This window comes from Ambystoma mexicanum, chromosome 2p (genome assembly GCF_040938575.1).
Source record: "Ambystoma mexicanum isolate Mex_15411 chromosome 2p, UKY_AmexF1_1, whole genome shotgun sequence".
NCBI lineage: Eukaryota > Metazoa > Chordata > Amphibia > Caudata > Ambystomatidae > Ambystoma > Ambystoma mexicanum.
The window spans coordinates 1,451,145,577-1,451,171,776 of record NC_090923.1 but is presented as its reverse complement, the minus strand read 5'-3'; the positions used below and the strand labels follow the sequence as shown (position 1 = coordinate 1,451,171,776).

The 26,200-nt window shown below is 48.0% G+C and overlaps 1 protein-coding gene across 2 annotated transcripts in view; it reads right to left on the bottom strand.

The window, feature by feature from the left end:
* The window catches only part of ABCF2 (ATP binding cassette subfamily F member 2), a 440,304-nt gene that overhangs the window by 282,244 nt on the left and 131,860 nt on the right, over window positions 1–26,200 (bottom strand). For both annotated transcript variants that reach the window (XM_069646016.1, XM_069646017.1), the window contains exon 6: window positions 3,406–3,501. In XM_069646016.1, the coding sequence (XP_069502117.1) occupies window positions 3,406–3,501 (96 nt within the window). The remainder of the gene's footprint in view (window positions 1–3,405; window positions 3,502–26,200) is intronic.

Below are 26,200 nucleotides of genomic sequence, written 5' to 3'. Positions count from 1 at the left end.
TTACAGTGCCCTCTTGTGTCATGTTGCACGAAAGCCGCAACATGATAAAGAAACTACGGAAAACAGCGGTTCCCGGTGCTGACTGTCTTAAGGGCATGTCAGTTTCCCCGTAAGAATGGAGCGAAAGCCCAGAGGGGTGCGGCAGAAGGCTGCACTTCTCTGGCAAAGTCTAGATCATGGTGAAAACAACAGCAAAAAGTTTAGGGGTTGCCACATGGAAGGAAAATTACCCACAATTAAGAAATCTTTCCTAACATCCAAATACTGCAGATCCTTAACATTGGTGGGCTTGGGCTAGTAAGTTCAAATATCAGTCTCTATCCACAGCTGTCCTCCATAGGGGTAATGTCCTGTCTTTATCATCACAAAATGGTTGGAGGAACAGTCAAGGATCCCTTGCTTAGACTATCATAACTACTGGGATTGAGTGAGTTTACTTAACCTGAACTTTAACTCTTACTAATCATAATCACCTGCATCACCAATCACCTCATAAACCTACCTTTGAAGTATAAACTTTGAAACCGGTGACTTTTGGGCAAAAAATGCCCAAAACCATCTTAAGTTTGGATTTTAAGAGCTAGCAAAGCTGTTCTAAGATGATCCTGAAGTGTTCCATTTCAAAAGCGTCCGAGTACTTACCTGCAATTCACTGGTCGTTGAATCAAATGCTATTCTATGTCCCCTAATCGTGAATGTAAATATCTGTGTTATAAAGGATTGTGTGACAATAATTGAATACAATATTTTCTTTGCTTAGTGTGCATTTTAAAAGTCTAAAACTATTGTATAATTTTATAATTACAGTCGAACTAGAATTATGTTGCTATGTATGGACTCATTGTAGCCCTAGACAACTTACAACCCCAAGACAAAGCCTTGCTTCTCTGCTAACTTGCCTTGATTGAGTTCGGCTAACATTGGCCTCCCGAAATGCTCTCCCAGGGTTGATTTTGTAAATCCATCTTAAAATGGTGGGGCAGGAGGGTTGCTGGTGCAGGTCCCTTTTGGTGTCAGATATTGGTTAGTTTAGTCAGCAGTTACACGCTCTGGCGGGATAGTTCATGGCACTGCACAGCTGGACAACTCTGGCATGATTAAGACTTATGATATCACCAATCTCAGAGGCCCCACTCCCCCGCCCCACAACCGACCTCATGACATGATGCAGGTGGCAAACCGTGATGGTCCTGGGAACAAACATCTGAAGTCAACCCTTGTGGCAGAAACAAAGACGCTGGTCCTGCATGAAGGCCTCTTGTTTTACAAGTCACGGGTTTAGTGTTCAAACTCAGGATAGCGACACATGCAAAGAGCCCTGGAGGAAGCCGTGCAACTCAAAGGATAGTTGCAGGACAGTTCCAAAGGTTTACAAGATCAGTATCCTTGACCAATGGTCTACAGTGGCTGTTGCCACCAGTCCACAGGTTAGAGCGTCTAATGCCTTCTAGAGAATAGCACTTCACCAGGACGGTTGAAGATTACAATGCTGCATGGCTGTAACAATGATTTCCAGGTTTTCAGCACGATGCTCCTCTTTGAAGGGGTCTTTGCTCTCACAACAAACTGATGCCACCATGAGTTCATGGATCCTAAATTCAGGCCGGGCACACCCCCAAACCCAACAATGGAAAGGATCTGCACAATTCAAACTGGGAGGGGCTGTCCCAGTCACGGACAGGCGCCAGCCACATCTGCCCAGTAACAGACTTTGGCCAGGATGTGGACTCCAGCCACCACAAACCAAGCAGTTTTATTTGTATTTATTAGTACACTGCGAGAGTCGAGCAGAATGCAACACGCAATCTGATTGGCTCTTGCCGGGTCATTACCCGGCTAAGAATCCCTCGATTCTCGGACGGGATTCCAGCCGCCTTGTCCACGGTCAGGGGTGTGGCAGCCCCTCAGCCAACGAGGAGGCTCAAATCGGGGCCATCCCCGTTCCGAGCCTCCCCACGGCTAGAGGTCAAGGTAAGGTTTTTTTTATCCCCCCCCTTCCCTTTCCTCCCGCCTCCCTGCCCTCCCCACCCCACTTACCTTCAGCCTCCTTTGTCCATGGCGGGCAGCATGGCAGCCTCCAGCCGTGCGGAGGCTCGAAGCAGGCCATACCCGCTCCGCGCCTCCACATGGCTGGAGGCTACCATCGCCCCCCGCCGGGGATTCTGGTGAGTTTTATTTCTCATTGCCCTCTAACTCCCAACCCCACTTAGCTTCTTCTTGGTCGTCTTTCAGGAGCAGAGGCGCTGGGAAGACTTCCGTTCCCAGCGCGTCCACTCCCGATGGCTGCCATGGAAACGGAAAACAAACTCAGTTTTCCCTTTCCCAGCAGCCACTTTCTTGGTCTTTTTTTTCTGTCCCGAAACGCGGCAGTGTTTCGGGACGGTGTCCAGTCAACTGGTCGACGACAAACTGGTCGACTGCAATTTGGTCGACACCATTTGGTCGAATGCCAAATGGTCGAATTTTTTTTTTTTTTTTTTATATATATGTGTTTTGTGGGTTTTCGTGTGGGGAAAAAAAATAAAAAAGAAAAAAAAGGGGGTTTGGGGGGGACCCCCCCAAAAAAAAACCAAAAAATGGGTAAAAAAAAAATACAAAAATTCAACCATTTGGCATTCGACCAAATGGTGTCGACCAAATTGTCTGTCGACCAAATGTTTTCGACCATTTGACTGGTAACCTTTCCGGACAGAAACCAAGTTCGGTCCTAGACATTTACTTTTGTTAAAAAATAAACACCAACAATTTAAAGCCTTCTAAAATAGCACATTCATTTACTTGTAAATTTTAAAGATCTCTAAAAAACACAAGATGGTTTTTAAGTATACAAATGTGGATTTATTCATGCTTGCTAAGTATTTTTCAGTAAATCTACCCAGTATAGACTTGTCTTTATTTGTGGATGTGCACTAAATGTACCTCTGTAACACTACTCTCCTAAGAAAGAAGCCAGACTAGCTAGTTACACTACCCAGTATGAATATCAGGACTAACCTGGTGAACACCTTGTACACAATTCTGGTTGGCCTTCACAGACACTCTATTAAGGATTTGTAGAAAAACCTAATAATCAGTCTTTCAAAATTTCCTTTGTTACAAAGAATACTCATTTAAAATGTGCTCAGGCACACAGGCAGTTCTGCATTTAAAGCAAATATTCCATGATGGAAAACCAGGTATTTACAGTGCAGTAGATTGCCAAGTGTGTCAAAAGCATCCCCTATAGATACCATACTTCACCATTCTTCTACACTGATAAATAATTGCTGGTTCTTCCCTTGGTCAACAATACATAAGTCTGATCCAACAAAATCAGTTCTAGTTGCACTTCAGGTACATAATTTAAGAGACCATGCCAATCCCAGTCTCAAAAAGGAAATCCAGTATCACTTAATTGATACTCACGAGCTTAGTTCCTCTTCAAGCCACACACAGGCATCCAGATCCAGGTGGTTTGTTGGTTCGTCCAGCAACAACATGAATGGACGGATGAATAAGGCCCTAAACAAGAAACAGTGAATTGTTGTAAGAAAACACTTTGCTGTTAATGCAAACACTCCTAGCCCGCATGCTTCATCTAAGTAGGATCAGCTGCAAAGTTGCTGCAGGACAAGAATGATCCATTACTGGTTGTCAGACAATCTTTTATAAAGACTTTAATTTTGTTGATTTGGTTCAAACCACATGCTGGAAATATTGCTTCAGAGCATAGATCTTTTATGGATAAATGTGTATGCACCCCAGAAGATGTTTCCCATGGACTGCTTGGTGGGTGAACTGCATCGATTGCAAGATTGCCAGTCTGAAATATGTGCAAGCAGCAATGCTTCAAAGGAACTTAAGCATCAACTGCAGGTTCTGTTGGGAAGAAAGTAGGTTACTCACTACAGCAATGATTATATGCCTGGTTTAAAGTAGACGTTCCTTCATACGAGCAACTCCTCCTGGGCAAAATCTAAGCCAAAGCCAGGGCTTGCATGCTTCAACACAGGCTCTGGTCATTCAACACTGTCCGCTTTAATCCTGAATTCTCAGTGCAATAAATTCTGCAGTTAGGTTACCAGTGACTAAAAACCAGATGGCCATCACAAGTTGAACTTGATTCAGGTCCTATAGATCAGAATTGCGGTTTGTCCAGAACAAAATAAATTGTGGTCTAAAGAATGGATACAGGACAAGTATAATGGTGTATGTGCAAAGTAAATATTACTTTGCCCTAACAATAGTTGAAGAATTTCATTTTTGGCAATTCTGCCCTTTTTAGGGTACCATCAACCTTTAACCACCCCTTTTTCTCGATCTCGGACCCATTTTTGGTGGTCAGAGGGAATTCTATTGAACTACCTCCCAAACTGCAACCCTTTCATTTCTATATGCTCTTCAGTCCCCCATAACGTTCCAGGGCTCAGGAGTTCTTCTTATGCAACCTATGTGTGCCCAAGGATGATCTCTCAGCCTACACTGGCTTCACAGGAAGGCTGGTGGCAGCTGTAATTTAGTTTTAGCAAACAGATTTACCGCATTGGTAGCAGTTAAAATACATTTTTAGAATCCGCCCTGAGGCTACAATGAAAAACAGCACTGAAATAATTCAACTTTGACAGAAGAGGTACACAAAATGTAAGTTACTACTCACTGTAGCGGTTAGTTGGACTTCAGAAAAACTGTCCTAAGGGATTAGTAAAACCATTCAACTGAGGCAGTACAAGACTCCACTCTTAGTATAAGGCTGTACCACCTGAGCTCACGGTAACGTAGACCGAGCAGCCAGGCTCATCTTAGGAGGGAGAGGGCTGTAGAATCAGTACAAATAAATTGTAAGGAAAATGGTCCAAAAAAACAGACACTATGTATTGTAAAACAATAAATTGTTTAAATACAAGTAGGCCCAGATAAATATTGGGGGAATAAGTACCATCACAGATCATATAAACACATTACAGAAAAACAGAACACTATGCTTGAAGGTACACAGACCAAAGCATATAACCTCATTTAGAACACCTAACAGGAGTTCTAGGCAAGTCAAACCAATAGTTAATTTTTAGATTACTTTTGTAATATAACGGGTAGTAGACCCTAGCAGTTGTACCATGACGCTCAGCAAGAAATCACTTTGTAAACCAACTGGACAGTAATTTTTTTGGCAATAGTGGAACACTTATTCTAGGCAAAAAACAAGGGGGTCCTGGAGTCTAACTGCCAGACAGTCCTGGCTGCGAGAGCCTTACCCAGATTCTTTAGCTCACTATCTTTCACAGAGGAGAAATATCCGAAACAGTCTTTGTACTGTCCAGGGGCAGGACAGCACTGAGATGCTAGGCAATTATTCTAGGTACAGTAAAAACCTACACCTTTTCTGATAACCCACAGTTCTACTAGATGAGTAACTGATAACCCACAGTTCTACTAGATGAGTAAAACCTAAGGATGTAATATTCTATTACAGGTGCTTTTGAGATCATTAAAACACAGATTGAGCTAAGTAATAACTCTTGTAACTTATTTTAGGAGGGCAAACAGTTAAACCTATGTACTTTTAAAGGAGCTATCTGCAATTTAAAGGCGGGTATAAACCTCAGACTATTTTTGTGCAGGTCTAAAACAGTCCAGAGAAAGCATAACCCAGTGTTCTACCTTATGAATGACTCAAGGCTATTCTAGGAAGGTAAAACCTAACGCAGACTTAATTCTGGACAGACTAACATCAAGTCAGTGGCAGAAGGACCCAGTTGGAAAAATTATACACCGATTCTCTGAAAGAAATGGGTTAGTGAAGCCAACAGCATTACTTTTGGGAAAGAGCAAAAGCCAATTTTTAGGCAAGTAAAATAACCTTATATCTACTTTCTATTAGAATGGCGAAAGTTTCTAAGGATAGAAACAGGTTACATACATTTTTCAGAACGGCAGAACATTTCTAAGGTAAGTAATAACTGTTCACTCAGAGTTAGTTACCAACCAACTTCTTTTGCAAGTAACATTTAAATGTATTCTCTTGGCAAAAGGCCCAATCCTTGGAAGTCTTTCCCTTATTCTTGGAGCATGATATGATATGGCATTTGTAACGCGCCTATACACAAGTGTTTCAAGGCGCGAGTGTTCAGTGGCTGAAGGTGGGGTCACTAGGGTCTAGTGTCCAAAAGACAGTTCAGGATAGGGCCTTAAGTTGCAGAAGTCTAAGTTCCTAAGGAAGACTGTTGGAACAAGTAAGTACTTACTTTTAGAGTTAGTTGAGGGTCCAGGGGCTTCAGAGAAGACACCCTAGGATGATTCCAGCAGGGGCCTGGGTGCAAAGGACGGAAGGACTCCCAATCACAGAAAACACCCCAAAACTACACATGAGTTACAAGAGACTTAAGGGAAGTAAATAACCAAGCCAGCACATTACTTCAGCACAGAAGATTTTACAGCAGGAGGACTTCAGGATCTGCAGCCAAAAACCCAGCTGTTTAACTCCTTCATCACAAAGACAGAACACAGGACGGACTTTTGCAGCAAGGATCATGGGGAAGGCTATAGGCAATGTTTTCCTCAAGGCTGGATGCGGCTCCTTTTTCAGGATCACAGAAGACATAATATTGCTGGTCAGATTCTCATCGTTTGCAAGGGACAGCACTTTGGTAAGGGGACTTTTCGGACTAGATGATTTGGCATTTATGTAGCACTACGAACCCTCAGGTATCTGAGCGCTGCTTATTATTACCCACGGTGTGTGGTGCTCATTTATTGACCTCGGAAGGATGAAAGGTTGAGTTTGGCCCTGCCGGGATTCGAACCTGCGTTAGCAAGCGCTGCATGGATGTCAAAGCGAGCGCTCTACTCGCTGTGCCACTTGACCGGCTTAGATTCACGTTTGATGGTCCAGCAGGATGGGCATGAAGTTTCAGCGAGATTCGGAAGACAGTGCACCGCACAATGGCTCGAGGTCCCAGTGAAAGGGGTATTGCAGCCCCCAAGGTTGCAGCGCGGCATGGAATGGCTCAAAATGCAGGTGTTCTTGAGTCTAGTGGGTCTCACCAGGCTCTGTCAGGGGTCATCCATTTCTGAGTCCCCAGGTCGAATGGATGGAAGGGCTTCAGCAGGCTCTGGTTACACCGCAGGATCTCCGGTCGCTGGAAATCATCCCAGCTGCGGTACCTTCATCTTCCTCTGCAGTTTTGGTTCCAATCGTTGTCTACCTCTTCAGCTTCCAGGATCTGACTTATGCAGGAACGCAGCCAATCAAACAGCCTTGCAACATTCAAAATTGGGGGTTGGCAATCTTTCAGGACAGCCAGCCACCCAGTTTGAACTGGATTCTTACACTCAGGCTGGAAGACCAAGTCTTGCAGACTCCTCCCTCGCTTCCAGCCTTCACAAACACTCTGGAGCCGGGGTGGGAAGTCCACAGCACCCTGCCAAAGGAAAAAAAAATAAAATGAAAACATTTTTTTTTAAAGAAATCGCAAAGTTATTTCACGCCCTGGAGGTCGGGGAAAGGAAGAAAGGACGAGAACAGTAATAGCGGTATAATGAGCACCCATGGATGCCTTTAGCGGGGCTGTGCAAACAGCCGGCAGTAAAGGTGCACCAAATGGAAAGGTTCACTGCGACCAGCCACTAAAGCCAAGTTATCCTGGTGACAAATGTTACATTTAAAAAGAAAAAAGGTATGCTCATCTCCCCAGCACACCACATAAGGTGGTGAGTGCTGGGGAGATGCTAAAATGAAAAATTGATTGAAAGATCCTTTCTACACTTGGGAACTGTAGTTCTCACAAGGTTAGCCAGAGAAAGTCAAAAGGGGGCCCGAAGGGCAAACCAGCAATAGGCATTTATGGCCAACAAGATGTCAAAGAAGGTAACTTTTAAAAGACTATGAAGAGTTTTAAAAATGACATCCACATAAAGAGTGAAAGTGTGAGTGTGGAAAAAGATTCCCACTCACTGGAGGTATAGGGAAATATCTACCAGCCCAGCAAAACGTTCTGGGGTTGTCCGGTCAGGAGGATTTATCATCAATTTGAAAATCCTACCCAACATTAGAGACTAGAGTTCTCATAGTTCACAGTACCCTTTCCTCCATCATTGTGGGGCGTCCCCCAACATGGGGATGTACTGGAAGCTTGGCAGTGAAAAATTTAGCTTTACCTTTAAATTTAGTATAGCATGAGGGGCGGCGGGGGCGCAGCCTCGGGTGGAGGGACACCCGCTCTCCGGCACCTCGCTTCAGTCCGCTTTGAACACATCAGAAGCTTAGGCAGCTGGTGTTAGGACAGGGCTTAGTAAAACCATTCAACTGAGACCGTACAAGACTCCACTCTTAGAATAAAGCTGTACCACCCGAGTATATGGTAGCGAAGACAGAGCAGCCATGCTCATCTTAGGAGGGAGAGGGCTGTAGAATCAGTACAAAGAAATGGTAGTAAACATACGGTCCAAAGAAACAAAATTGAATGGATATTTTATTTATATTGCGGCTCATACAGAAAAAAAGGATTTAAATACAGGTAGGCCAAGGTAAATCTTTGGTAAATGTATATATTCGACACATTACTCACCGTTATCGTATTTCTGATGCTTGTATCTGCTTAGATTCACATGCTGTGCATAGACCGACATCTAGTGGAAGCTGCGTAGTATTACAGTTTGTTTTTCGAAACTCGAAAATGGGCGTCGATACAGGGCGTGCGAGTAATACTATCCCTAGTGTGACGTCCACTGTACCCATGATCCCTCACGCGTCTAGGACCCTCAGATTGTATTTTTTTCTGACATGAGGTAGCATGAGGAGTAGCCCAAGTACAGATAAGCCAAGCAGATAGATAAGACTACCAGCATCCATGCACCTTCTCTCAGAGGGGCGGAAGGGTGGGTCGCATATGAATCCAAGCAGATGCAAGCATCAGAAATACGATTACGGTGAGTAATGTATCTCTTGGGAGGCTTGTTGAATCTGCTTAGATCACATGCTGTGCATAGATTAGCGAGTAGTGTTAGAAGGAGGTGGGATGTGAGAAGGGTCATGAGCAAATAAAGTTCTTAAAACCGCTTGTCCCACTCGAGTATCTGTCTTGGATTGGGTGTCAATGCAGTAGAGTAAAAGTGTGAATAGAGCTCCAAGTAGCTGCTTTGCAAATGGGGTCAAGGGGTACATTTGCAATGAAAGCCGAAGTGGCCCCAATGCCTCTAGTAGAGTGGGCTCTTGGCGTGAAAGGCAGAGTTTTTTCAGAAACAGAGTACAGCTGGATACAGTTAACAATCCACTTAGAGATGGCACCTTTAGAGACACGATCTCCCTCTCTGCCTGTAGCTGTGCCTGTAGCTGCAGAGACAAACAGCTGATCTGTTTTCCTTAGCGGTCTGGTCTTGTTTACATAGTAGAGGACCGCCCTACTCACATCTAGGGTGTGTAGTTTCACCTCAGCCGAGCTTTGTGGGTCTTGGAAGAAAGCCAGAAGCTCGATGGACTGGTTCACGTGGAATTTAGAAATAAACTTAGGCGACAACCTAGTGTGTGTATGTAAAACCAGTTTATCTTTATGAACTGTAAAGACTGGATCCTGCACTGACAGAGCCCGAATATCACTGAACCTTCTTATAGATGTTATTGCTACTAAGAAGGCGTCTTCTAAGTCAGATGTTTGAGACTGCTTTTATGCATGGGTTCGAATGGGGGGCCCATGAGTTTAGATAGCACCACATTAAGGTCCCATCCTGGTGGTGGGTTTGAAGTAGGAGGGTGAAGTCGCTTTACTCCTTCCATGAAAGCTTTAACCACTGGTATCTTCCACCACAACACCTTATTATGGGATGTGGTGTATGCCGACAGCGCTGCCAGTTGTACCTTCAGTGAGTTCAATACCAGTCCTGCATCCAGCAGGTGGAGCATGTATGTGACAATTGTGGAAGGAGTGCAATCAACTGGGTTGACTTGCTTATTCTGGCACCAGATAACAAATCGTTTCCATTTGTCAAAGTAGCAGTGCCTCGTGTTTGGCTTCCTAGATTCCTTTAGGATGTCCATACACCTCTGAGATAATCTGAGATGTCAGAACTCTATGACCTCAGGAGCCATGCGGTTAGGTTCATTGAGTTGGGTTGACGATGCACTGTTTGACCTTGATGCTGGGACAGTAGGTTGTACCAGCCCGGAGTTTGATGGGTTCGCACACCGCTAGTCTGCGTAGGTGTGGAAACCACGGTGGTCTCACCCACATGGGAGCAACTAGGACGAGCGTCAATGACTCTGTTCGTCTTGTTGACCACCTTCCTGATGAGGTGTTGGTGGAAAAGCATAGGCAAACATCCCTGACCAGTTCATCCGCAGGACGTTCCCCTGGGAGTCTGGCTGAGGGAACCTGGATGCAAATCCTGGGCACTGTGTTTTCGCTTGTGGCGAATAGGGCTATAGTGGGGAAACACCACAGAAAGATGATATCTTCTACGATTTCTCTGTGTAGACACCATTCGTGTTCCTCTGGGAGGGGATCTCTGCTCAAAGCATCCGCCAGAGAATCGAGATCCCCTGAACATGTTGAGATGACAGGAAGATCTTCCGTCTGAGTGCCCATATCCAAATTTTCTGGGCAAGCTTGGACAGATTTGGCGAACAAGTCCCTCCCTGCTTGTTTATGTAAGACATGGCTGTAGTGCTGTCCGTCCGGATCTGCACTGACAGATTCAGCAGGTAGGGCTCGAACGCTTGAAGCGCTCTGAATACTGCCAGAAGCTCTAGCAGGTTGATGCGATTCTTGGCCACTGAGTGAGACCAGAGACTCTGAGCTGTGTGGTGGAGGAGGTGAGCGCCCCACCCTGTCAGGCATGCATCGGTTGTGACTACCGCCTGTATCTCGGGAAATTAAAAGGGTTTCCCCTTGGACAGATTTTCTCTTGTCCACCAGTGAAGTACTTGTACCAGTGTTGGCGAAACGACCACTAGATCCTCCCACTGACCACTTGCCTGAGACCACTGTTTCGCCAACCATTCCTGCATGGGACGCATGCGCAGGCGCGCATGGGGGACCAGGTAAATACAGATCGCCATCATGCCTAGCAAACGCATTGCTTTGCGTACCGTTATCTGGCGACCGGCCTGATATTGCGGAATTTGCAGCAGTATATTCCGAATTCTTTCCTCTGATGGAAAGGTCAACCTCTCGTGTGTCTAGGATAGCTCCTAGGAACTGTTTGGAGGTGCTTGGCACCAGACTTGACTTTCTCGTTTATTGAGAAGCCCAATTCGAAGAGGAGGTTGATCGTCCTTTGAATGTTTGTTCTGCAAATTACTGGGGGTCTCCCCTGTGATGAGCCAGTCGTCCAGGTAAGGGTATACCGGGATTGCCTCCCGGGGTAGGTGTGCTGCTGACACCGCCAGTACCTTGGTGAATACCCTTGGAGCCGAGGCTATCCCGAAGGGCAGTACCGACTGTCCACCTTGAAGCGCAAGTACTTTCTGTGCGCTGGGAACATGGAAATATGAAAATAGGCATCTTTCATGTCCAATGTTGCCATGTAATCCCCCTTTTTTTTTTTAGGAGGGGGATTACCTCCTGGAGAGTATTCATGCAAAATTTTTGGGGCTTGACATACTTGTTTGCAGGCCGCAAGTCCAATACTGGGCGCATTGTCAAATCTTTTTTTGGCACAAGGAAGTAAGTTGAATAAATACCCTTGTTTACCTGGTGTCCCGGGACGAGTTCTATCGCGTCCTTTGCTAGAAGATCTCCTCGAGGAGGATCTTCTGGTGGTCCAAAGAATGTATTCTTTGTCGTGGAGGGTGGTTTTGGGGACGCTCTAACAGTTCTATGCAGTATCCTGCGGACACTGGACAGCACCCATGTGTCTGAAGTGATCCCTTCCCAAGCTTGGGTGAAGTTGGAAATGCGTCCCCCTACTGGGGATGTGTGAGAAGGGACCTTGAACGGAACGCCACTGTTTTGGTGGAGGTGTGCCGCAGCCTCTACTGGGGCTGCCTCTATCCTTACCACGCCCTCTCTTATTACCCCTGCCATAACCCTGGGTAGACTGCTGGCTGTTCCATTGTGTACCCTGCCCCTGGGAATAGTTAGACCCTCTCTGGGAATTTAGTCCGCGTGGGCAACGAAAATTGCCATTCCCTCTCTGGTTAGGGGGTTTATTGGTTAGTTGGCCTAGGGATTTGAGTGTCTCATACTCGTCCTTGGCATTTTTCAGTGCATCCTCGACCGCCTTTCCAAACAATAGAGCCGGCTCCACCGGTTTGTCTATCAATGAAGCATGGGTTTCGGCTTTGAACCTGGACTGTCGCAACCAAGCATGCCTTTTGATAACAGTACCTTCTGCTATCAATCTGCCGGCGTTATCCGCGGAATCAAAGGTTGCTTTTAATATGCAACCGGACACGGCTCTTTCTTCTGCCGAAACTCGTGCCAATTGGCTTTTTAAGGGTTCTGGGGCGGAATCTACGAGTACCGCGACTTCTTCCCTCTGGTGGCAGTTGTAACTCGCCAGCAGGGTGGTGGAGTTGGCAATCCTTGCATGGTAGGGGGAAGTGGAGGCTACTTTCCTGCCAAAGCCATAAATCTTCTTGCTCTCCTTGTCGGGAGGAGCTTCCGACTATGACAAGGGTGTTCCCGCCCTCTTACGGGTGTTAGTAACTACCAGGGAGACCGGTTTCAGATGCCCTCTTATGTACATTGGGTTTGTTTGGGATGCCCTGAAAAGCTTCTCAACTCTGGGGTTTACCGCCCTATTGAGACAGGCATTAACAAGGGAAGGGTCTATCCTCCTTTGTATAGACTTAAGGATAGGGATGGCCTGAGCAACAGGTCTCCTTTCTCCCACTAACTCCTCTGCAAAATCCCTCTCTTCCTGAGCACCCCGGATGTCAATGTGGAAGTGTTCTGCCGCTCTAGACTGCACTTCAATCAAAAGAGGCTGGTTATCGACAGGGGAGTCGGTAACCGGGGGTTCTTTATCTACCGGGGAATCTAGCCTGTAGGTTTCTGGGTTGTCGTCCTCCTCCTCCTCCTCCTCCTCCTCCTCCTCCTCCTCCTCCTCCTCCTCTTCGTCATCCCCATAGTAGCCTGTCCCAGTTTGTTCTTCCAACATGCCCAAATCTGGATCCTCATAAAAGGATGGATCTCCCTGATATTGAGAATAGGGCTGTATACTGAAGGGGTCTGAAGTAGGAGCTTTTACCCGGGACTTCTTACTTGGGGGGAGCCATAGGGAGTTGACCCGTCGGGGGTAAAAGAGAGAAAGTGTTCAGGGTTTTTGGCGTAGAAATCTGCCAATGATGACATCCTTGACATGACTGTCATCAGTAGACCACTCTCTTGAACTGGGAATGATTCTTTCTTGTAGGCCTTTCCCTGTCTTATCTAGACTAGACCTACTGGTTTGAACAGGGGCCTTTGGGATAACAGAAGACCGATACTTGTCCATCTGTTTAAGTGGGGTAGAAAGTTTTTAAGGTGTGGAAGTAGGCTGAGACTGCTTCTGTTTTTCACCTTCCCTGTGTGTGGAATAGTGTTTACCCTGTTTTTTCGCCCCTCCGGAGTCTTTCGACGCCTGGCACCGAGGTTCGGGGTAGTGTCCCTATCTCTGTGTAGTGGAGGTTGGGACTCGGGAGCAGCCGTTGCGCGGCCTGTTGATGCCAACTCCTGGAGTGCGGACTGGTGATGGAGGTCGGTTTCGTCTGACGATCGAACCTCCGTTACCTTGGGGAGCGAGGCACTTCTGGCAACAGTGGATGGTTGCCTGGAGTCATGTGGCGATCTAGATCGAGAACGCCCAGAGGACACCGAATCGGACCGTTCTGTATGTGCCTCTTTCGGTGACTCAACGTTGGGGTGGAGAAATGGGGAAATAATATTTTTAGCAAAAGTATGGCTAAGGCCAGGGAACTCCGCGGAATGCTTGTGACCAGTATGGTGGAAAAAAAACAATCTGAGGGTCCTAGACGCGTGAGGGATCATGGGTACAGTGGACGTCACACTAGGATATATATATATATATATATATATATATATATATATATATATATATATCATGCATTACTGATTGTATCTGCTTAGATTCACATGCTGTGCATATAGTCCGACAGCTAGTGGTAATTGCCAAGTATTGCATCTTTCTTTTGAGGAAAGGGGATGCCGACATGGGTATGCCTGTAAAACTATCCCCAACGTGACGTGCAGTGTACCCAAAATCCATCACGCGTCTAGGTCCCTCAGATTGCGTTTTTTCCTGCTGTGGGGGAGCCTTACGACCATCGTGACTACAAAGAGTGGTGTAAGATATCTATGTTCATTCTATTCCACGAGGGGAGGAAGGGTGGGCGCATGTGAATCTAAGCAGATACAATTATTAGAAATGCTATTACAGTAAGTAATGCATGTCTTCTGATGCTTGTTAATCTGCTTAGAATGCTGTGCATAGACTAGCGAGCAGTACCCAGAGATGGTGGTGGGATGTGTGAAGGAATAGTAGCAAAGATGTCTTAGCACCGCTTGTCCCATCTGACAATCAGACCTATGAGAATGCATTACTTACCGTAAAAGCATTTCTGATGGTTGTATCTGCTTAGATTCACATGCTGTGCATAGGTCCGACATCCAGTGGTCACTGCGGAGTATTGCATTTTGTTTTTCGTAGTCGAAAAGGGACGTCGACAAGGCGTGTCTGAAACACTATCCCTATAGTGACGTGCGTTGTACCCACAATCCCTCACGCGTCGGGGTCCCTCTGTTTGTATTTTTCTGCCCTGAGGGAGCCTTCTAGACGTGAGTGAGTACAGAAAAGAGAGAGATATAAAGGAAGTCTATGTTCCTTCCATCCGAGCGGGGAGGAAGGGTGGGCGCATGTGAATCTAAGCAGATACAACCATCAGAAATGCTTTTACGGTAAGTAATGCATTCTCTTCTGATGTTTGTTAATCTGCTTAGAATCACATGCTGTGCATAGACTAGCGAGCAGTACCCGGAGTTGGCGGTGGGTTATGAGAAGGAACAGTAGAGAAAAGATGTCTTAATACTGCCTGTCCCACCTGGGAGTCAGATCTAGAGTGTGCATCTAGACAGTAGTGTTTTGTAAAGGTGTGCACAGAACTCCAGGTAGCCGCTTTGCAGATGGACTCAAGGGGAACATTTGCAATGAATGCTATGGACGCCCCCGTGCCTCGAGTAGAATGTGCTCTTGGCCTAAAGGGCAGTTGTCTCTTAGCAAGAGTATAGCAGAGAGTGATGCATTGAACAATCCATCTAGAAATAGTGGACTTTGAAACTGCATCCCCTTCTCTTCCTGCTGCCACCGAGACGAAGAACTGATTAGTCTTCCTCAGTGGTCTGGTTCTTTCCATGTAGAACATGACCGCTCTGCGGACATCTAGTGTGTGCAGAGTCCTTTCCCCCAAGTTGGAAGGATTTTGAAAGAACGCTGGTAGTTCTATAGACTGGGTTACGTGGAATTATGAGATAAATTTCGGAGCAAACCTTGGGTGAGTGCGTAGAACCACCTTATCTCTGTGAACTGTAACAAAGCGGTCTAGAACAGAAAGAGCCTGTAGTTCACTTACTCTCCTGATGGAGGTGATAGCTATTAGAAAAGCAGTCTTAAGAGTGAGGTCTTTAAGAGATGCTTTGTGCATGGGTTCAAATGGTGAGCCCATGAGTCTGGTAAGTACCACGTTAAGGTCTCATCCGGGAGCTGGGTCAGCTATCGGGGGGTGTATTCTCTTTACTCCCTCCATGAAGGCCTTTATAACTGGGATCCTCCACCACGACACTTTGAGTTGGGAAGTGGTGTATGCAGAAAGTGTCGCTAGGTGGACTTTAATGGAATTGAACACTAGACCTGAATCCAATAAATGGGTCAGGTATAGAACAATATGTGTGGGAGAGCAGTCAATCGGGTTGATGCTCTTTCCTCTGCACCAGATGACAAATCTCTTCCACTTGCTAGAATAGCAGTGGCGAGTGTTAGGTTTTCTGGCTTCCCTGAGGATGTCCATGCATCTCTGCGGGAGCTGTAGATGTCCAAATTCTATGATCTCAGGAGCCAGGCTGCTAAGTTCATGTTCTGGGGGCATGGATGCAGAGTCCTGCCCTTGTCTTGTGACAGCATGTTGTACGGGCAGGGGAGTTTCACTGGGGGAGATAGAGACATCTCCATCAAGTGAGCGAACCATGGCTGTCGGGCCCACATTGGGGCCACCAGTATCATGGTTACTTGTTCCTGGTGCATCTTGTGCACCACCTTGTTGAGAAGGGGAGTCGGGGGAAAAGCGTAAACAAATTTCCCTGACCATTGAATCGACAGACCGTTCCCCTTGGATTGGTTTTGGGGGTACCTGGAGGCGTAACTTTGGCATTGTGAGTTCTCCAGGGTTGCGAACAGGTCTATTTCTGGGAATCCCCATTGCGTGAAGACGTCGAAGACGATGTCTTCGTGCAGTCGCCATTCGTACTCTTCGGGCAGGGGGAAATCTCTGCTGAGTTTGTCTGCCAGCAGATTGAGTTCCCCTGGTACATGTTGTGACAGTAGGAACATATTTTGTTTGAGAGCCCACTTCCATATATTTTGGGCCAGTTTGGATAGTCCTGGAGAGTGGGTTACCCCCTGCTTTTTGATGTAATACATGGCTGTGGTGCTGTCTGTAAGGACCATCACTGTCCTGCCTTGTAGGTGTTCCTGGAAGGCTTTTAGCGCCTTGAACACCGCTAGTAGCTCCAGAAGATTGATGTGTTTGGATGCTACGTTCGGAGTCCACACTCCGTGAGCAGTCTGATGGGATAGGTGAGCCCCCCATCCTGTGAGGGATGCGTCTGTGGTTAGAGTGGCTTCCGCCGCGGGTGTGGCAAAAGGTTTCCCTTTTCCCAGGTTTTCTTTTGTCCACCACCGTAGCGAGAGAACTAAGGCCTGCGAGACCACCACTAGATCGTCCCATAGTCCGCTGGCCTGACACCACTGGCTGTTGAGCCACTCTTGCATTGGGCGCATGCGCAGGCGCGCGTGAGGTACCAAATAAATACACGACGCCATCATGCCTAGCAAGCGCATTGCTTTGCGTACCGTCACCTCTCGATCGGTCACATATTGAGGGATCTGAAACAGCATGTTTTGGACCCTCTCTTTGGAGGGGAAGACGAGGCCGTCCTTTGTTTGAATTAGAGCCCCTAGGAATTGTTTGATTTGGCTGGGGTCTAGGCTGGACTTCTTTTCGTTGATGGAGAAGCCCAACTGGAACAAAAGGTCTACAGTCTTTTGGGTATTGGAGAAGCATGTTTCGTAAGAATCCCCTGTTATGAGCCAGTCGTCGATGTAAGGGTAAACTGGGATGGACAAACTGCGCAGGTGGGCCGCTGCCACTGCCAGCACCTTCGTGAATACCCTTGGTGCTGATGCTATGCCGAAGGGTAGCACTCTGAACTGGTAGTGTTTGCCCTCTTTCATGAACCGGAGGTATTTTCTGTGCGCTGGCAACATTAAAATATGAAAGTATGCATCTTTAATGTCCAATGTTGTCATGTAATCTCCCTGTGATAGCAGTGGGATCACTTCTTGTAAGGTCACCATACGAAACTTTTGGGGTTTGATAAACTTGTTCGCTGGGCGCAGATCTAATACAGGGCGCATGGTTAGATCCTTTTTGGGTACAAGGAAGTACACTGAATAAATACCTTCCGTTACCTGAGATAGAGGTACGACCTCTATGGCTCCTTTTTCCAGCAGTTGTACTTCTTGGAGAAGGATGGCAAGATGTTCCGGTGTCATGCGACGTCCCTTCGGGGGTTTGTATGTTGGGGAACTGTTGAATTCGATGCAGTATCCGTGGGCTACGGTGGAAAGTACCCAGCGGTCTGACGTTATACCCTCCCATGCTGGAAGAAAGGATGTTATCCGGCCCCCGACCGGTGTTGCATGGGAGGGGACGCGAATCTTCGCGTCACTTGGTGTTGTTGGGGGCTTGGGAGCCTCTGGGGGTGGACCCCCGGCCTCTTCCTTTGCCCCGACGCTGGCCTCTTTGGCTGTACTGCCCACTATTGGTCTGGAAATTGGTGGCAGGGTACTGTTGCTGCTGGTTTTGTTGTTGGCGTTGGCCACGAAAAAAGCGTTTGTTGCCATAGCCGCGCCTGGTAGAGGGCTTAGAGATTTGGTCAAGAGTTTTGATAGTATCGAACTCTTTTTTAGCCATCTCCAGAGCCTCATCCACCGCTTTCCCGAAGAGGTTCGAGTCTTCAACAGGTTTATTTATTAAAGACGCCCGTGTCTCCGGTTTGAACCCTGAGTTGCGCAGCCATACGTGGCGTTTTAGGAGTATTCCTTGAACCAGGGAACGTCCCGCTGTTTCTGCAGCATCCAGAGAGTTTTTTACAATACTCTGGTTGACCTGGGTTCCTTCGCCAATAGTTGTAAGCAGGCGTGTACGTAAAGGTTCCGGCGCTTCTTCGGCGTCTTTGCGCAGTTTGGCCCACTGCGCGTCCGCATAGCTAGCGAGCAAAGAATTGTTGTTCGCAATTCTTGCCGAAAAGGCAGCCGAGGATGTTACTCTTTTTGCAAGGGCATATAACCGCTTGCCCTCCTTGTCAGGTGGTGCCTCACTGGTGGAAAGTGGTACCCCTGCCCTCTTTCTTGTATTGGTTACTACCAGGGAATCCGGAATGGAATGTCCCCTGATGTACAGCGGGTCTGAGGGTGAAGGAGTGAAAAGTTTTTCAATTCTAGGATTGACCCCTCTGATTAATGCGGGTGTGGACAGCGAAGGGATGATTCTTCTCTTCACCGAAGCGAGGAGGGGAATGGTCTGACTGACCGGGGGTTTCTCCTTAATTACTCTTTCCACAAAGTCTAATTCAGGAGAGAGCTCCCCAGTGTCCAGTTCAAAATGTGCTGCTGCTCTGCGCAACGGGGCATTAAATGTGGGCTGATCGTCAATGGGAGACGTGTTTCTAATAGGTGAATTGTCTGGAGGATTTAGGTTCAGGACATCAGTGTCGGAATATATTGAAGGGGATTGCCAGGGGTGAGAAGGTCCTTCTTCTGGATTTTCTCCGAAGCCTTCTCCTACCAAGTCTGGGCTGTCTTCCAGAACTTCCTCCTGGTTCCGTCCCTCTTCCTCATCCATAAAATCATCCTCTTCCTCACAATAATGTTCTTCCCCAGGAAGTCTGAGGCTGTGTCCTGTTGGGTATTGACTAGTCTCGGAATTTTGGCCCTGGGGTCCTCCTGAGGCCCTTCTCTTATTCTCTTGGGAGTGGGAGGGTTCTGGGTATTCATAAACCTCTCCATTCTTTCCATGCAGAGATGGAGCCTTTCCATGGTTTCATGGGGTACCCCTGAGTGTCTTGTAGCTGAAAACGGCTCGACCTCTCACACAACGTCGAGGAAAGTGTCCCGTCGCCCTCCGAAAAGCCTTCAGGTGTGTTGGGAATCCCCTCGACTGAAGGAGATAGTCCCTGCCTTTCTTCGGGCTTTTTCGGCGTGTCTTTCGACCTCTGCGTAGCGCTCGACGGGTCTTTCGGCGTACGCTTGTGGGCGTCGGCTACCACGATCCTCGCCAAGCTCTCAGCGACTAGTTTGTCAGCGGAGGGCTGTGGTTTCGACGTTATGGGTGTCGATCGCTCTACGGCGGCATGCGCTTTCTGCTGATGCGCGCCGGCCGATGATTTGGGGGCGGCGCCCTTATTTGCCGAAAGCCCAGTCGCTGGTCGCGGCTGCGGTTGCGAGAGGGGCTTCGAACCCGAACGGTCCGTGGAGGCCGCCGGTGGAACCTGCGTCTCCTTGGGCGCTGATGCTCTCTTCGCCTTCGACGAAGAAGAGCCATGGGTTGTGTGCTTATGTGTGGTCTTGTGTGCGTCAATGTCGCCGGGGTGTTCATCCCCCATAAGCAGGGCGTGAGCCGAGCCCGTCGGGGCCGGGGACAGACGACGAAGCGCGTGTGCGCTCTCTAGGGGGGTTTTCGACTTCCGTAGCGGAGGTCGTGGTATCACGTTCCTCGTCACTGTCGGAGGTAGCAACGGTGGGTGCAGCGTCGGCCTTCGACATAGCGTAGGCCGCCCACCTCTTGACCCTACGGTCTTTTAGAGTCTTAGGCTTAAGAAGCCGACAAGCCGTGCAACCCTCCTCTTTGTGATCGAGGGGCAAGCAGCGGTTACACCGTGAATGCTTGTCCTTCCAAGTAAACTTGCCCTTGCAAAGCGGGCAAAACCTAAAGGGTGTCCTCTCCATAGCCGAGGCAATAAATCGTGATAACCACCCCAAGGGAAAGGAAGGGGAAAAGGAAAGGCATTCTCAGAAAAGAACCAGAGATGTCCCACGACCCCCACTCTCCCTACTGTATATGGCCTGCGAGGCCAGGCCACGTGTTCGGCAACGCCGAAGGATCTCCTCCGCTAGTCCCCTCCGTCGAAGATCTTGCTCGGCGGAGACAGCTTCACAACAGCGTCGAGGGGGGGGATCGATAAGTTCTATATTAATATAGGAAAACGACCAAAGGTCGAGGAGATGAAATCTGCAATGTCTCTCGAGGAGCTCCGCGTAAAGGCGACCAGTAGCTGGGCGGAAAAAAACAATCTGAGGGACCTCGACGCGTGAGGGATTGTGGGTACAACGCACGTCACTATAGGGATAGTGTTTCAGACACGCCTTGTCGACGTCCCTTTTCGACTACGAAAAACAAAATGCAATACTCTGCAGTGACCACTGGATGTCGGACCTATGCACAGCATGTGATTCTAAGCAGATTAACAAACATCAGAAATTGAGTATCCTAGCAGTAGTGTTGTATAAAGGAGTGCACAGAACTGCAGGTTGCTGCTTTACAAATGGACTCGAGGAACATTTGCAAAAAACGCTATGTAAGCCTCGTGCCCAGAGTAGAGTGCTCTAGGCTTGAAGGGCAGCTCTCTCTTGGCAAGAGTGTAACAAAGTGTTATGCAGTTCACGATCCACTTTGAAATAGCTGATTTAGAGACAGGGTCCTCTGCTCTGCCAGCTGCCACTAAAACGAATAACTGGTTTGTTTTCCTTAGTGGTTTTGTCTTTTCCAGATAGATTACTGCTCGCCTCACATCAAGTGAGTGGAGCCTTCTTTCTGACACAATAGTGGGGGTTCTGGAAAAAGGTGGGTAGTTCTATTGATTGGTTCACATGGCACTTAGAAATAAATGTAGGCGCAAATCATGGGTGAGTGCGCAGGACCACCTTATCTTTGTGAATCGTGACAAATGGGTCTTAAACTGAAAGGGCCTGCACAGTTCGCTAGCTCTCCTTATTGATGTGACTGCCACCAAGAAGGCATTCTTTGAAGTGAGTGCTTTAAGGCTAGCCTTATGCATAGGTTCAAACGGAGGCTCCATTAGTCTAGTCAGTACTACGTTCAGGTCCCATCCGGGAGCTAGGTGGAGATAGTGGGATGAAGTCTTTTAACCCCCTCCATAAACGCCTTATTACTGGAATCTTCCACCACAAAACCTTTTGGGATGTGGTGTAAGCTGAAAAGTGCAACTAAGTGGACTTTTTAATTGAAAACCAAGCCTGAATCTAGTAGGTGAGTTAGGTACAGGACAATATGTGCTGCTGAGTATTCAATATGATTGATGCGCTTGGCATTGCACCAGATGACAAAACGTTTCCATTTGCGGGAGTAGCAATGTCTGGCGTTCAGTTTTCGTGCTTCTCCAAGTATGTCCATGCATCTTTGAGGGAGTTGGAGATGTCCGAACTCTATGACCACAGGAGCCAGGCTGCCAAGTTGAGAGTTTGCGGGCATTGATTCCCCCCCCCCTCTCTTGTGACAGCATGTTGTACCGGCATGGCAGCTTCCTCGCATCGGTGGCTGACATTGCCATCAGATGAGAACCAGGGTTGGTGGGCGCACATTTGGGCCACCAGAATCATCAATAGGTTCCTGGTGCATCTTGTTTAGTAGAGGAGTCGGGGTGTTTTGGGCGGGGGTGGGGGACAGGTGGAGAGGGAGGAGGGGTAGCTGTGTTTGAAAAGCCTTCAGGGCCTTCAACACTGCAAGCAATTCCAACAGGTTTATGTGGTTGGAGGCTGCCACTGGGGACCAAACGCTGTGCACCATCTGAGGAGGGGGGGGGGGGGGGGGGGCGCCTCCACCCATCCAGTCAGTCAGTCAGATGTGTCCGTGGTGAGAGTGGCTTCGGCTGCGGGGGTGGTGAAGGTCTGCATCTGCAAGAGGTTTTCCCTTGACCACCACTGCAGAGAGAGACCAAGGGCTGCTGAGACCACCACTAGATCATCCCTTGTCCGCTGGCTTGACACCACTGGCTTGAGAGCCACTCTCTCATGGGGCGCATGCGCAAACGTGCATGTGGGACTAGATAAATGCAGGAGACCATCATCCGTGACAGTGGCATGGCTTTGCGTACAGTCTCCTCGCGATTGGCTCCATAGTGAGGGATCTGGAAAAGCATGTTTTGAACCCTCTCGTTGGAAGGGAAGACGAGCCCATCTTTGGTCTAAATTAGAGCCCACAGGAACTGCTCGACTTGACTGGGGTCTAGGCTTGACTTCTCGTTGATCGAGAATCCCAGACTGAAGAGGAGACGTACTGTCTTCTGGGTATTTGATAGGCATGTTCTGTACGAATCCCCAGTTATTAGCCAGTCGTCGAGGTAAGGATAGACTGGAATGACTGCCTGCGCAGGTGAGCAGCGACTACCCCCAGTACCTTCTTAAACACCCTTGGGGCTGAGGCAATGCCGAAGGGAACAACCTTGAACTGATGGTGCTTGTCCTTTACTGTGAACCTTAGGTACTTTCTGTGCACAGGCAACACTGAAATATGAAAGTATGCATCTTTCATATCAAATGATAACATGTAATCCCCCAGAGTTAGCAGTGGGATTACTTCCTGCAATTTTGTCATGCTGAACTTTTGTTGCTTGACAAATTTGTTCGCTGGGCGCAAGTCTAAAAAAAGGGCGCATGGGGAGATCCTTTTTGGGTACAAGGAAGTATACTGAATAAATACCCTTGTTTACCTGATGAATGGTGACGACTTCTATGGTGCCCTTTTCCTGAAGGATCTGCACCTCCTGCAGCAGGATCTGCAGGCTTGCTGGCGATAGGCATCTGGTTTTTGGGGGGCGGTCTCTAGGTGGTCGGTGGAACGCGATACAAAACAGTGGGTGACTGTCTTGAGCACCCACAGTTCGGATGTGACAGCCTCACATGCATGAAGATGTTAAACGTCCCCCCCGACCGGGGAGGTATGGGAGGGGACCCCGGACTGGAGAGTCATTTCTGAGCGGAGGCGGGGAAGGCTCTTGGGGTGGACTTTCTGCCCCTGCCTTTTAGCCGTCCACTCTGTTGGTATTGGCTGGTGCCAGCTGCACCCTGTCCGGAGGTCATGGTTTACCTCCTGTGACATGCTGGTTGTGTGGAGCTCGAGAAAAAGACTGGCCCCAAAAGGAACGGCGAGAGGGCCCTCCCTGTTGTGGATAAGGTCTAGAAGTGCTCCGATTAAGAGAGTCTTGTGCTATTTCACTGTCTCCAAGGCATCGAACACGGCTTTGCCAAAAAAATGTGTGTCTTCCACCGGTTTATTATGGAGGCCCGAGTCTCTGGCTTAAACCATGAGTTCTTGAGACAGGCGTGCCTTCTGAGAAGAGTACCCTGGGCCAGGGTCCACTCAGCAGTCTCTGCTGCATCCAACATGTTGTGGGTCACCCGTTTCCCTTCCGAGATAATCGCCAGTAGGCGTGATCGTACCGGTTCCGGGACTTCTTGGAGGCCCTCCTGAAGTAGGTTCCACTGCATATCACTATAACTCGAAAGAAGGGTACATTAGCAATTCTTGTCGAATATGCTACTGAAGTGGTGATGCATTTACCAAGGGTGTACAATTTCTTGCAGTCTTTGTCGGGGCGCTTCTGCAGTTGACATTGGCACCCCAGCCCTCTTCCTGGTAGTAGTGACGACCAGTGAGTCCGGAGTGGCATGCCCCCGAATGTACAATGGGTCAGAAGGAGAGGGGCAAAACAATTTCTCAACCCGAGGGTTGACAGCCCTTGCAAGGTAAGGGGACAGCAAAGAAGGTGCGAGGCCCTTGATGGAATTCAGCACTGGGATTGGGTTTCTCCTTCAGGATGTCCTCTGCAAAGTCTGTCTTGTACAGCTTCCTGCAAGACAATTTGTAAATGGTCTGCAGCCCTTTTCAGGATTGCATTAAAGGTCATCTGATTGTCAATAGGCAAAGTTTTCCTCTGGAGGCAAGGAGGGAGGATCCAGACAAATGGCATCTGGGTCATGAGTTGGAATGGGGGAAAGGCAAGATGCTTCCCCTACAGGCTGATCTTGACCCCAATCTGGGCACTGGTCCGGTGTGTCCTGGCCAAAACGATTATCTTCCCAACCATAGGGATCCTCATAGACTTCAGGTTCCAGGACTCAAAAACTTCTTCCTGGGAAGTTTGACTTGAAAGCTTCTGCACCTTTGGAAAACTAGGACAGGAATCCTCCTCCCTAGGTCTCTTAGGGGTTATAAACAAGTCGACAAAATGCGATACTTTGTCCATATAGCTCTCAAACCTCACTCTGGTCCACAGGGATGAACCAGAGGGGTCAGGAGGGGGAAGGGTGCTTCAGGAGAAAAAGTGCCCTTGGAAGGAAGGGACTCAAACAAAATCTGAGGGGCTGGGACCCTTCAGAAGACTCCTCTCCATGATAGGATGTGCTCTTTGGTTTATTCCTCGCCGAAACAATGGCTGCAAGACTCGTGTAGCTCCAGTGGATTAGGGAGAGACTGAGGTGCCTGTAGGCGTCGTAGAAGTCTTCGGCTCAGCCAAAACCTTTGTGGCTGACGCACTCAGACGGCGCGCCAGCACTCGCATTTTCTTTTTTTAAAAGACGCCCTTATGGGTGGAATGCCCAGACTCATGCCGAGACGGATGTGGGGAGGGCGGCTGATCGGGAGGCGCCACCAAAAGGGGCCCATTACCGTCTGATGCTTCCGACATACCAGTTGAGGGAGCTTGTGTGGTTGTATGCTTCTCCTTAGGTGGTGCGGGTGTGCCCCTGTCGCCGGGGTGTGATCTCCCCATAGCAGTACTGGCGGCCTGCCATTCGGGCTGGGAACGGGCAACTGGGAACCGGATGGTTCAAAGGAAATGCCTATGGCCTCCACATCGGAGCCATGGCTGCCGCTAGAATCCACGCCACTCGAGGCAACGACAGGGGAACCAGGTTCGGCCTGCATAGCATAGACCACCCACCATTCCGTCAGCCTGTCTTTTAGCGTGTTTGTACGAAAACGTTTGAAAGATTTGCAGGCTCGCTAGTCGTGATCACAAGGTAGACACTTGTTGCACTTGCAATGGGTGTCCTTCAAAGGGTATTTTCCAGACAAAATTTAAATGGAGTCCTCTCCATAGTAGAGGTAAAGGGCGGCAGCCAAACCAGAAAGGGAAAGAGGGGAAAAGGAAATGCATTCTCAGAGAATCAAACACTGTGGCCCTACTCTCCCGTCTGTATAGGCCTGGCCAGAGGGCCCAGGCCACGCGGTCGACAGCGTCGACCGATGCACCAGCCACCGAAAGCAGATGTCTTTGGCGTAGGGGTCCAAAAGTAGCCGAAGATGAACAAAGACTAAACTACCATTGGTCGTTGGACAAAGTTATGAATTTGCAATATCTCTTTCGAGCTCCGCATAAGGCAACCAACTAGGTGGGTGGAAAAAAGGTGGCTGGAAAAAAACAATCTGAGGGACCTAGACACGTAAGGGAATTTGGGTACACTACACGTCACGTTGGGAGATAGTGTTACAGGCACGCCCATGTCAACGTCCCCTTTCGATCCTCGAAAGAAAGATGCAATACTCTGCAATTACCACTAGATGTCAGACTATATGCAGAGCATTTGATTCTAAGCAGATTAACAAGCATCAGAAAATAATTTAAACACACTATGCTTTAAGGTACACAGGCCAAAGCATAAACCTTCGGAATACCCAGCAGTAATTATAGGGAGGTCAGACCTTGTACACATTTAGTATAGGCCACACCTATTAATAGGGAGTAAAACCACCAGTTAGTTTTAGATTACTTGATAGTAAGTGAAGGATAGTACATTCTGTCAGCTATGGAGTGACACTCAGCAAAGAAACCACGTAATCAACCTACTAGTATACTTTTCTGAATAGTGGAACACTCATTCAAGGAACAGTAGAAGCATATAACTATTATTCAGGATAACACAGTTATACTAGGTA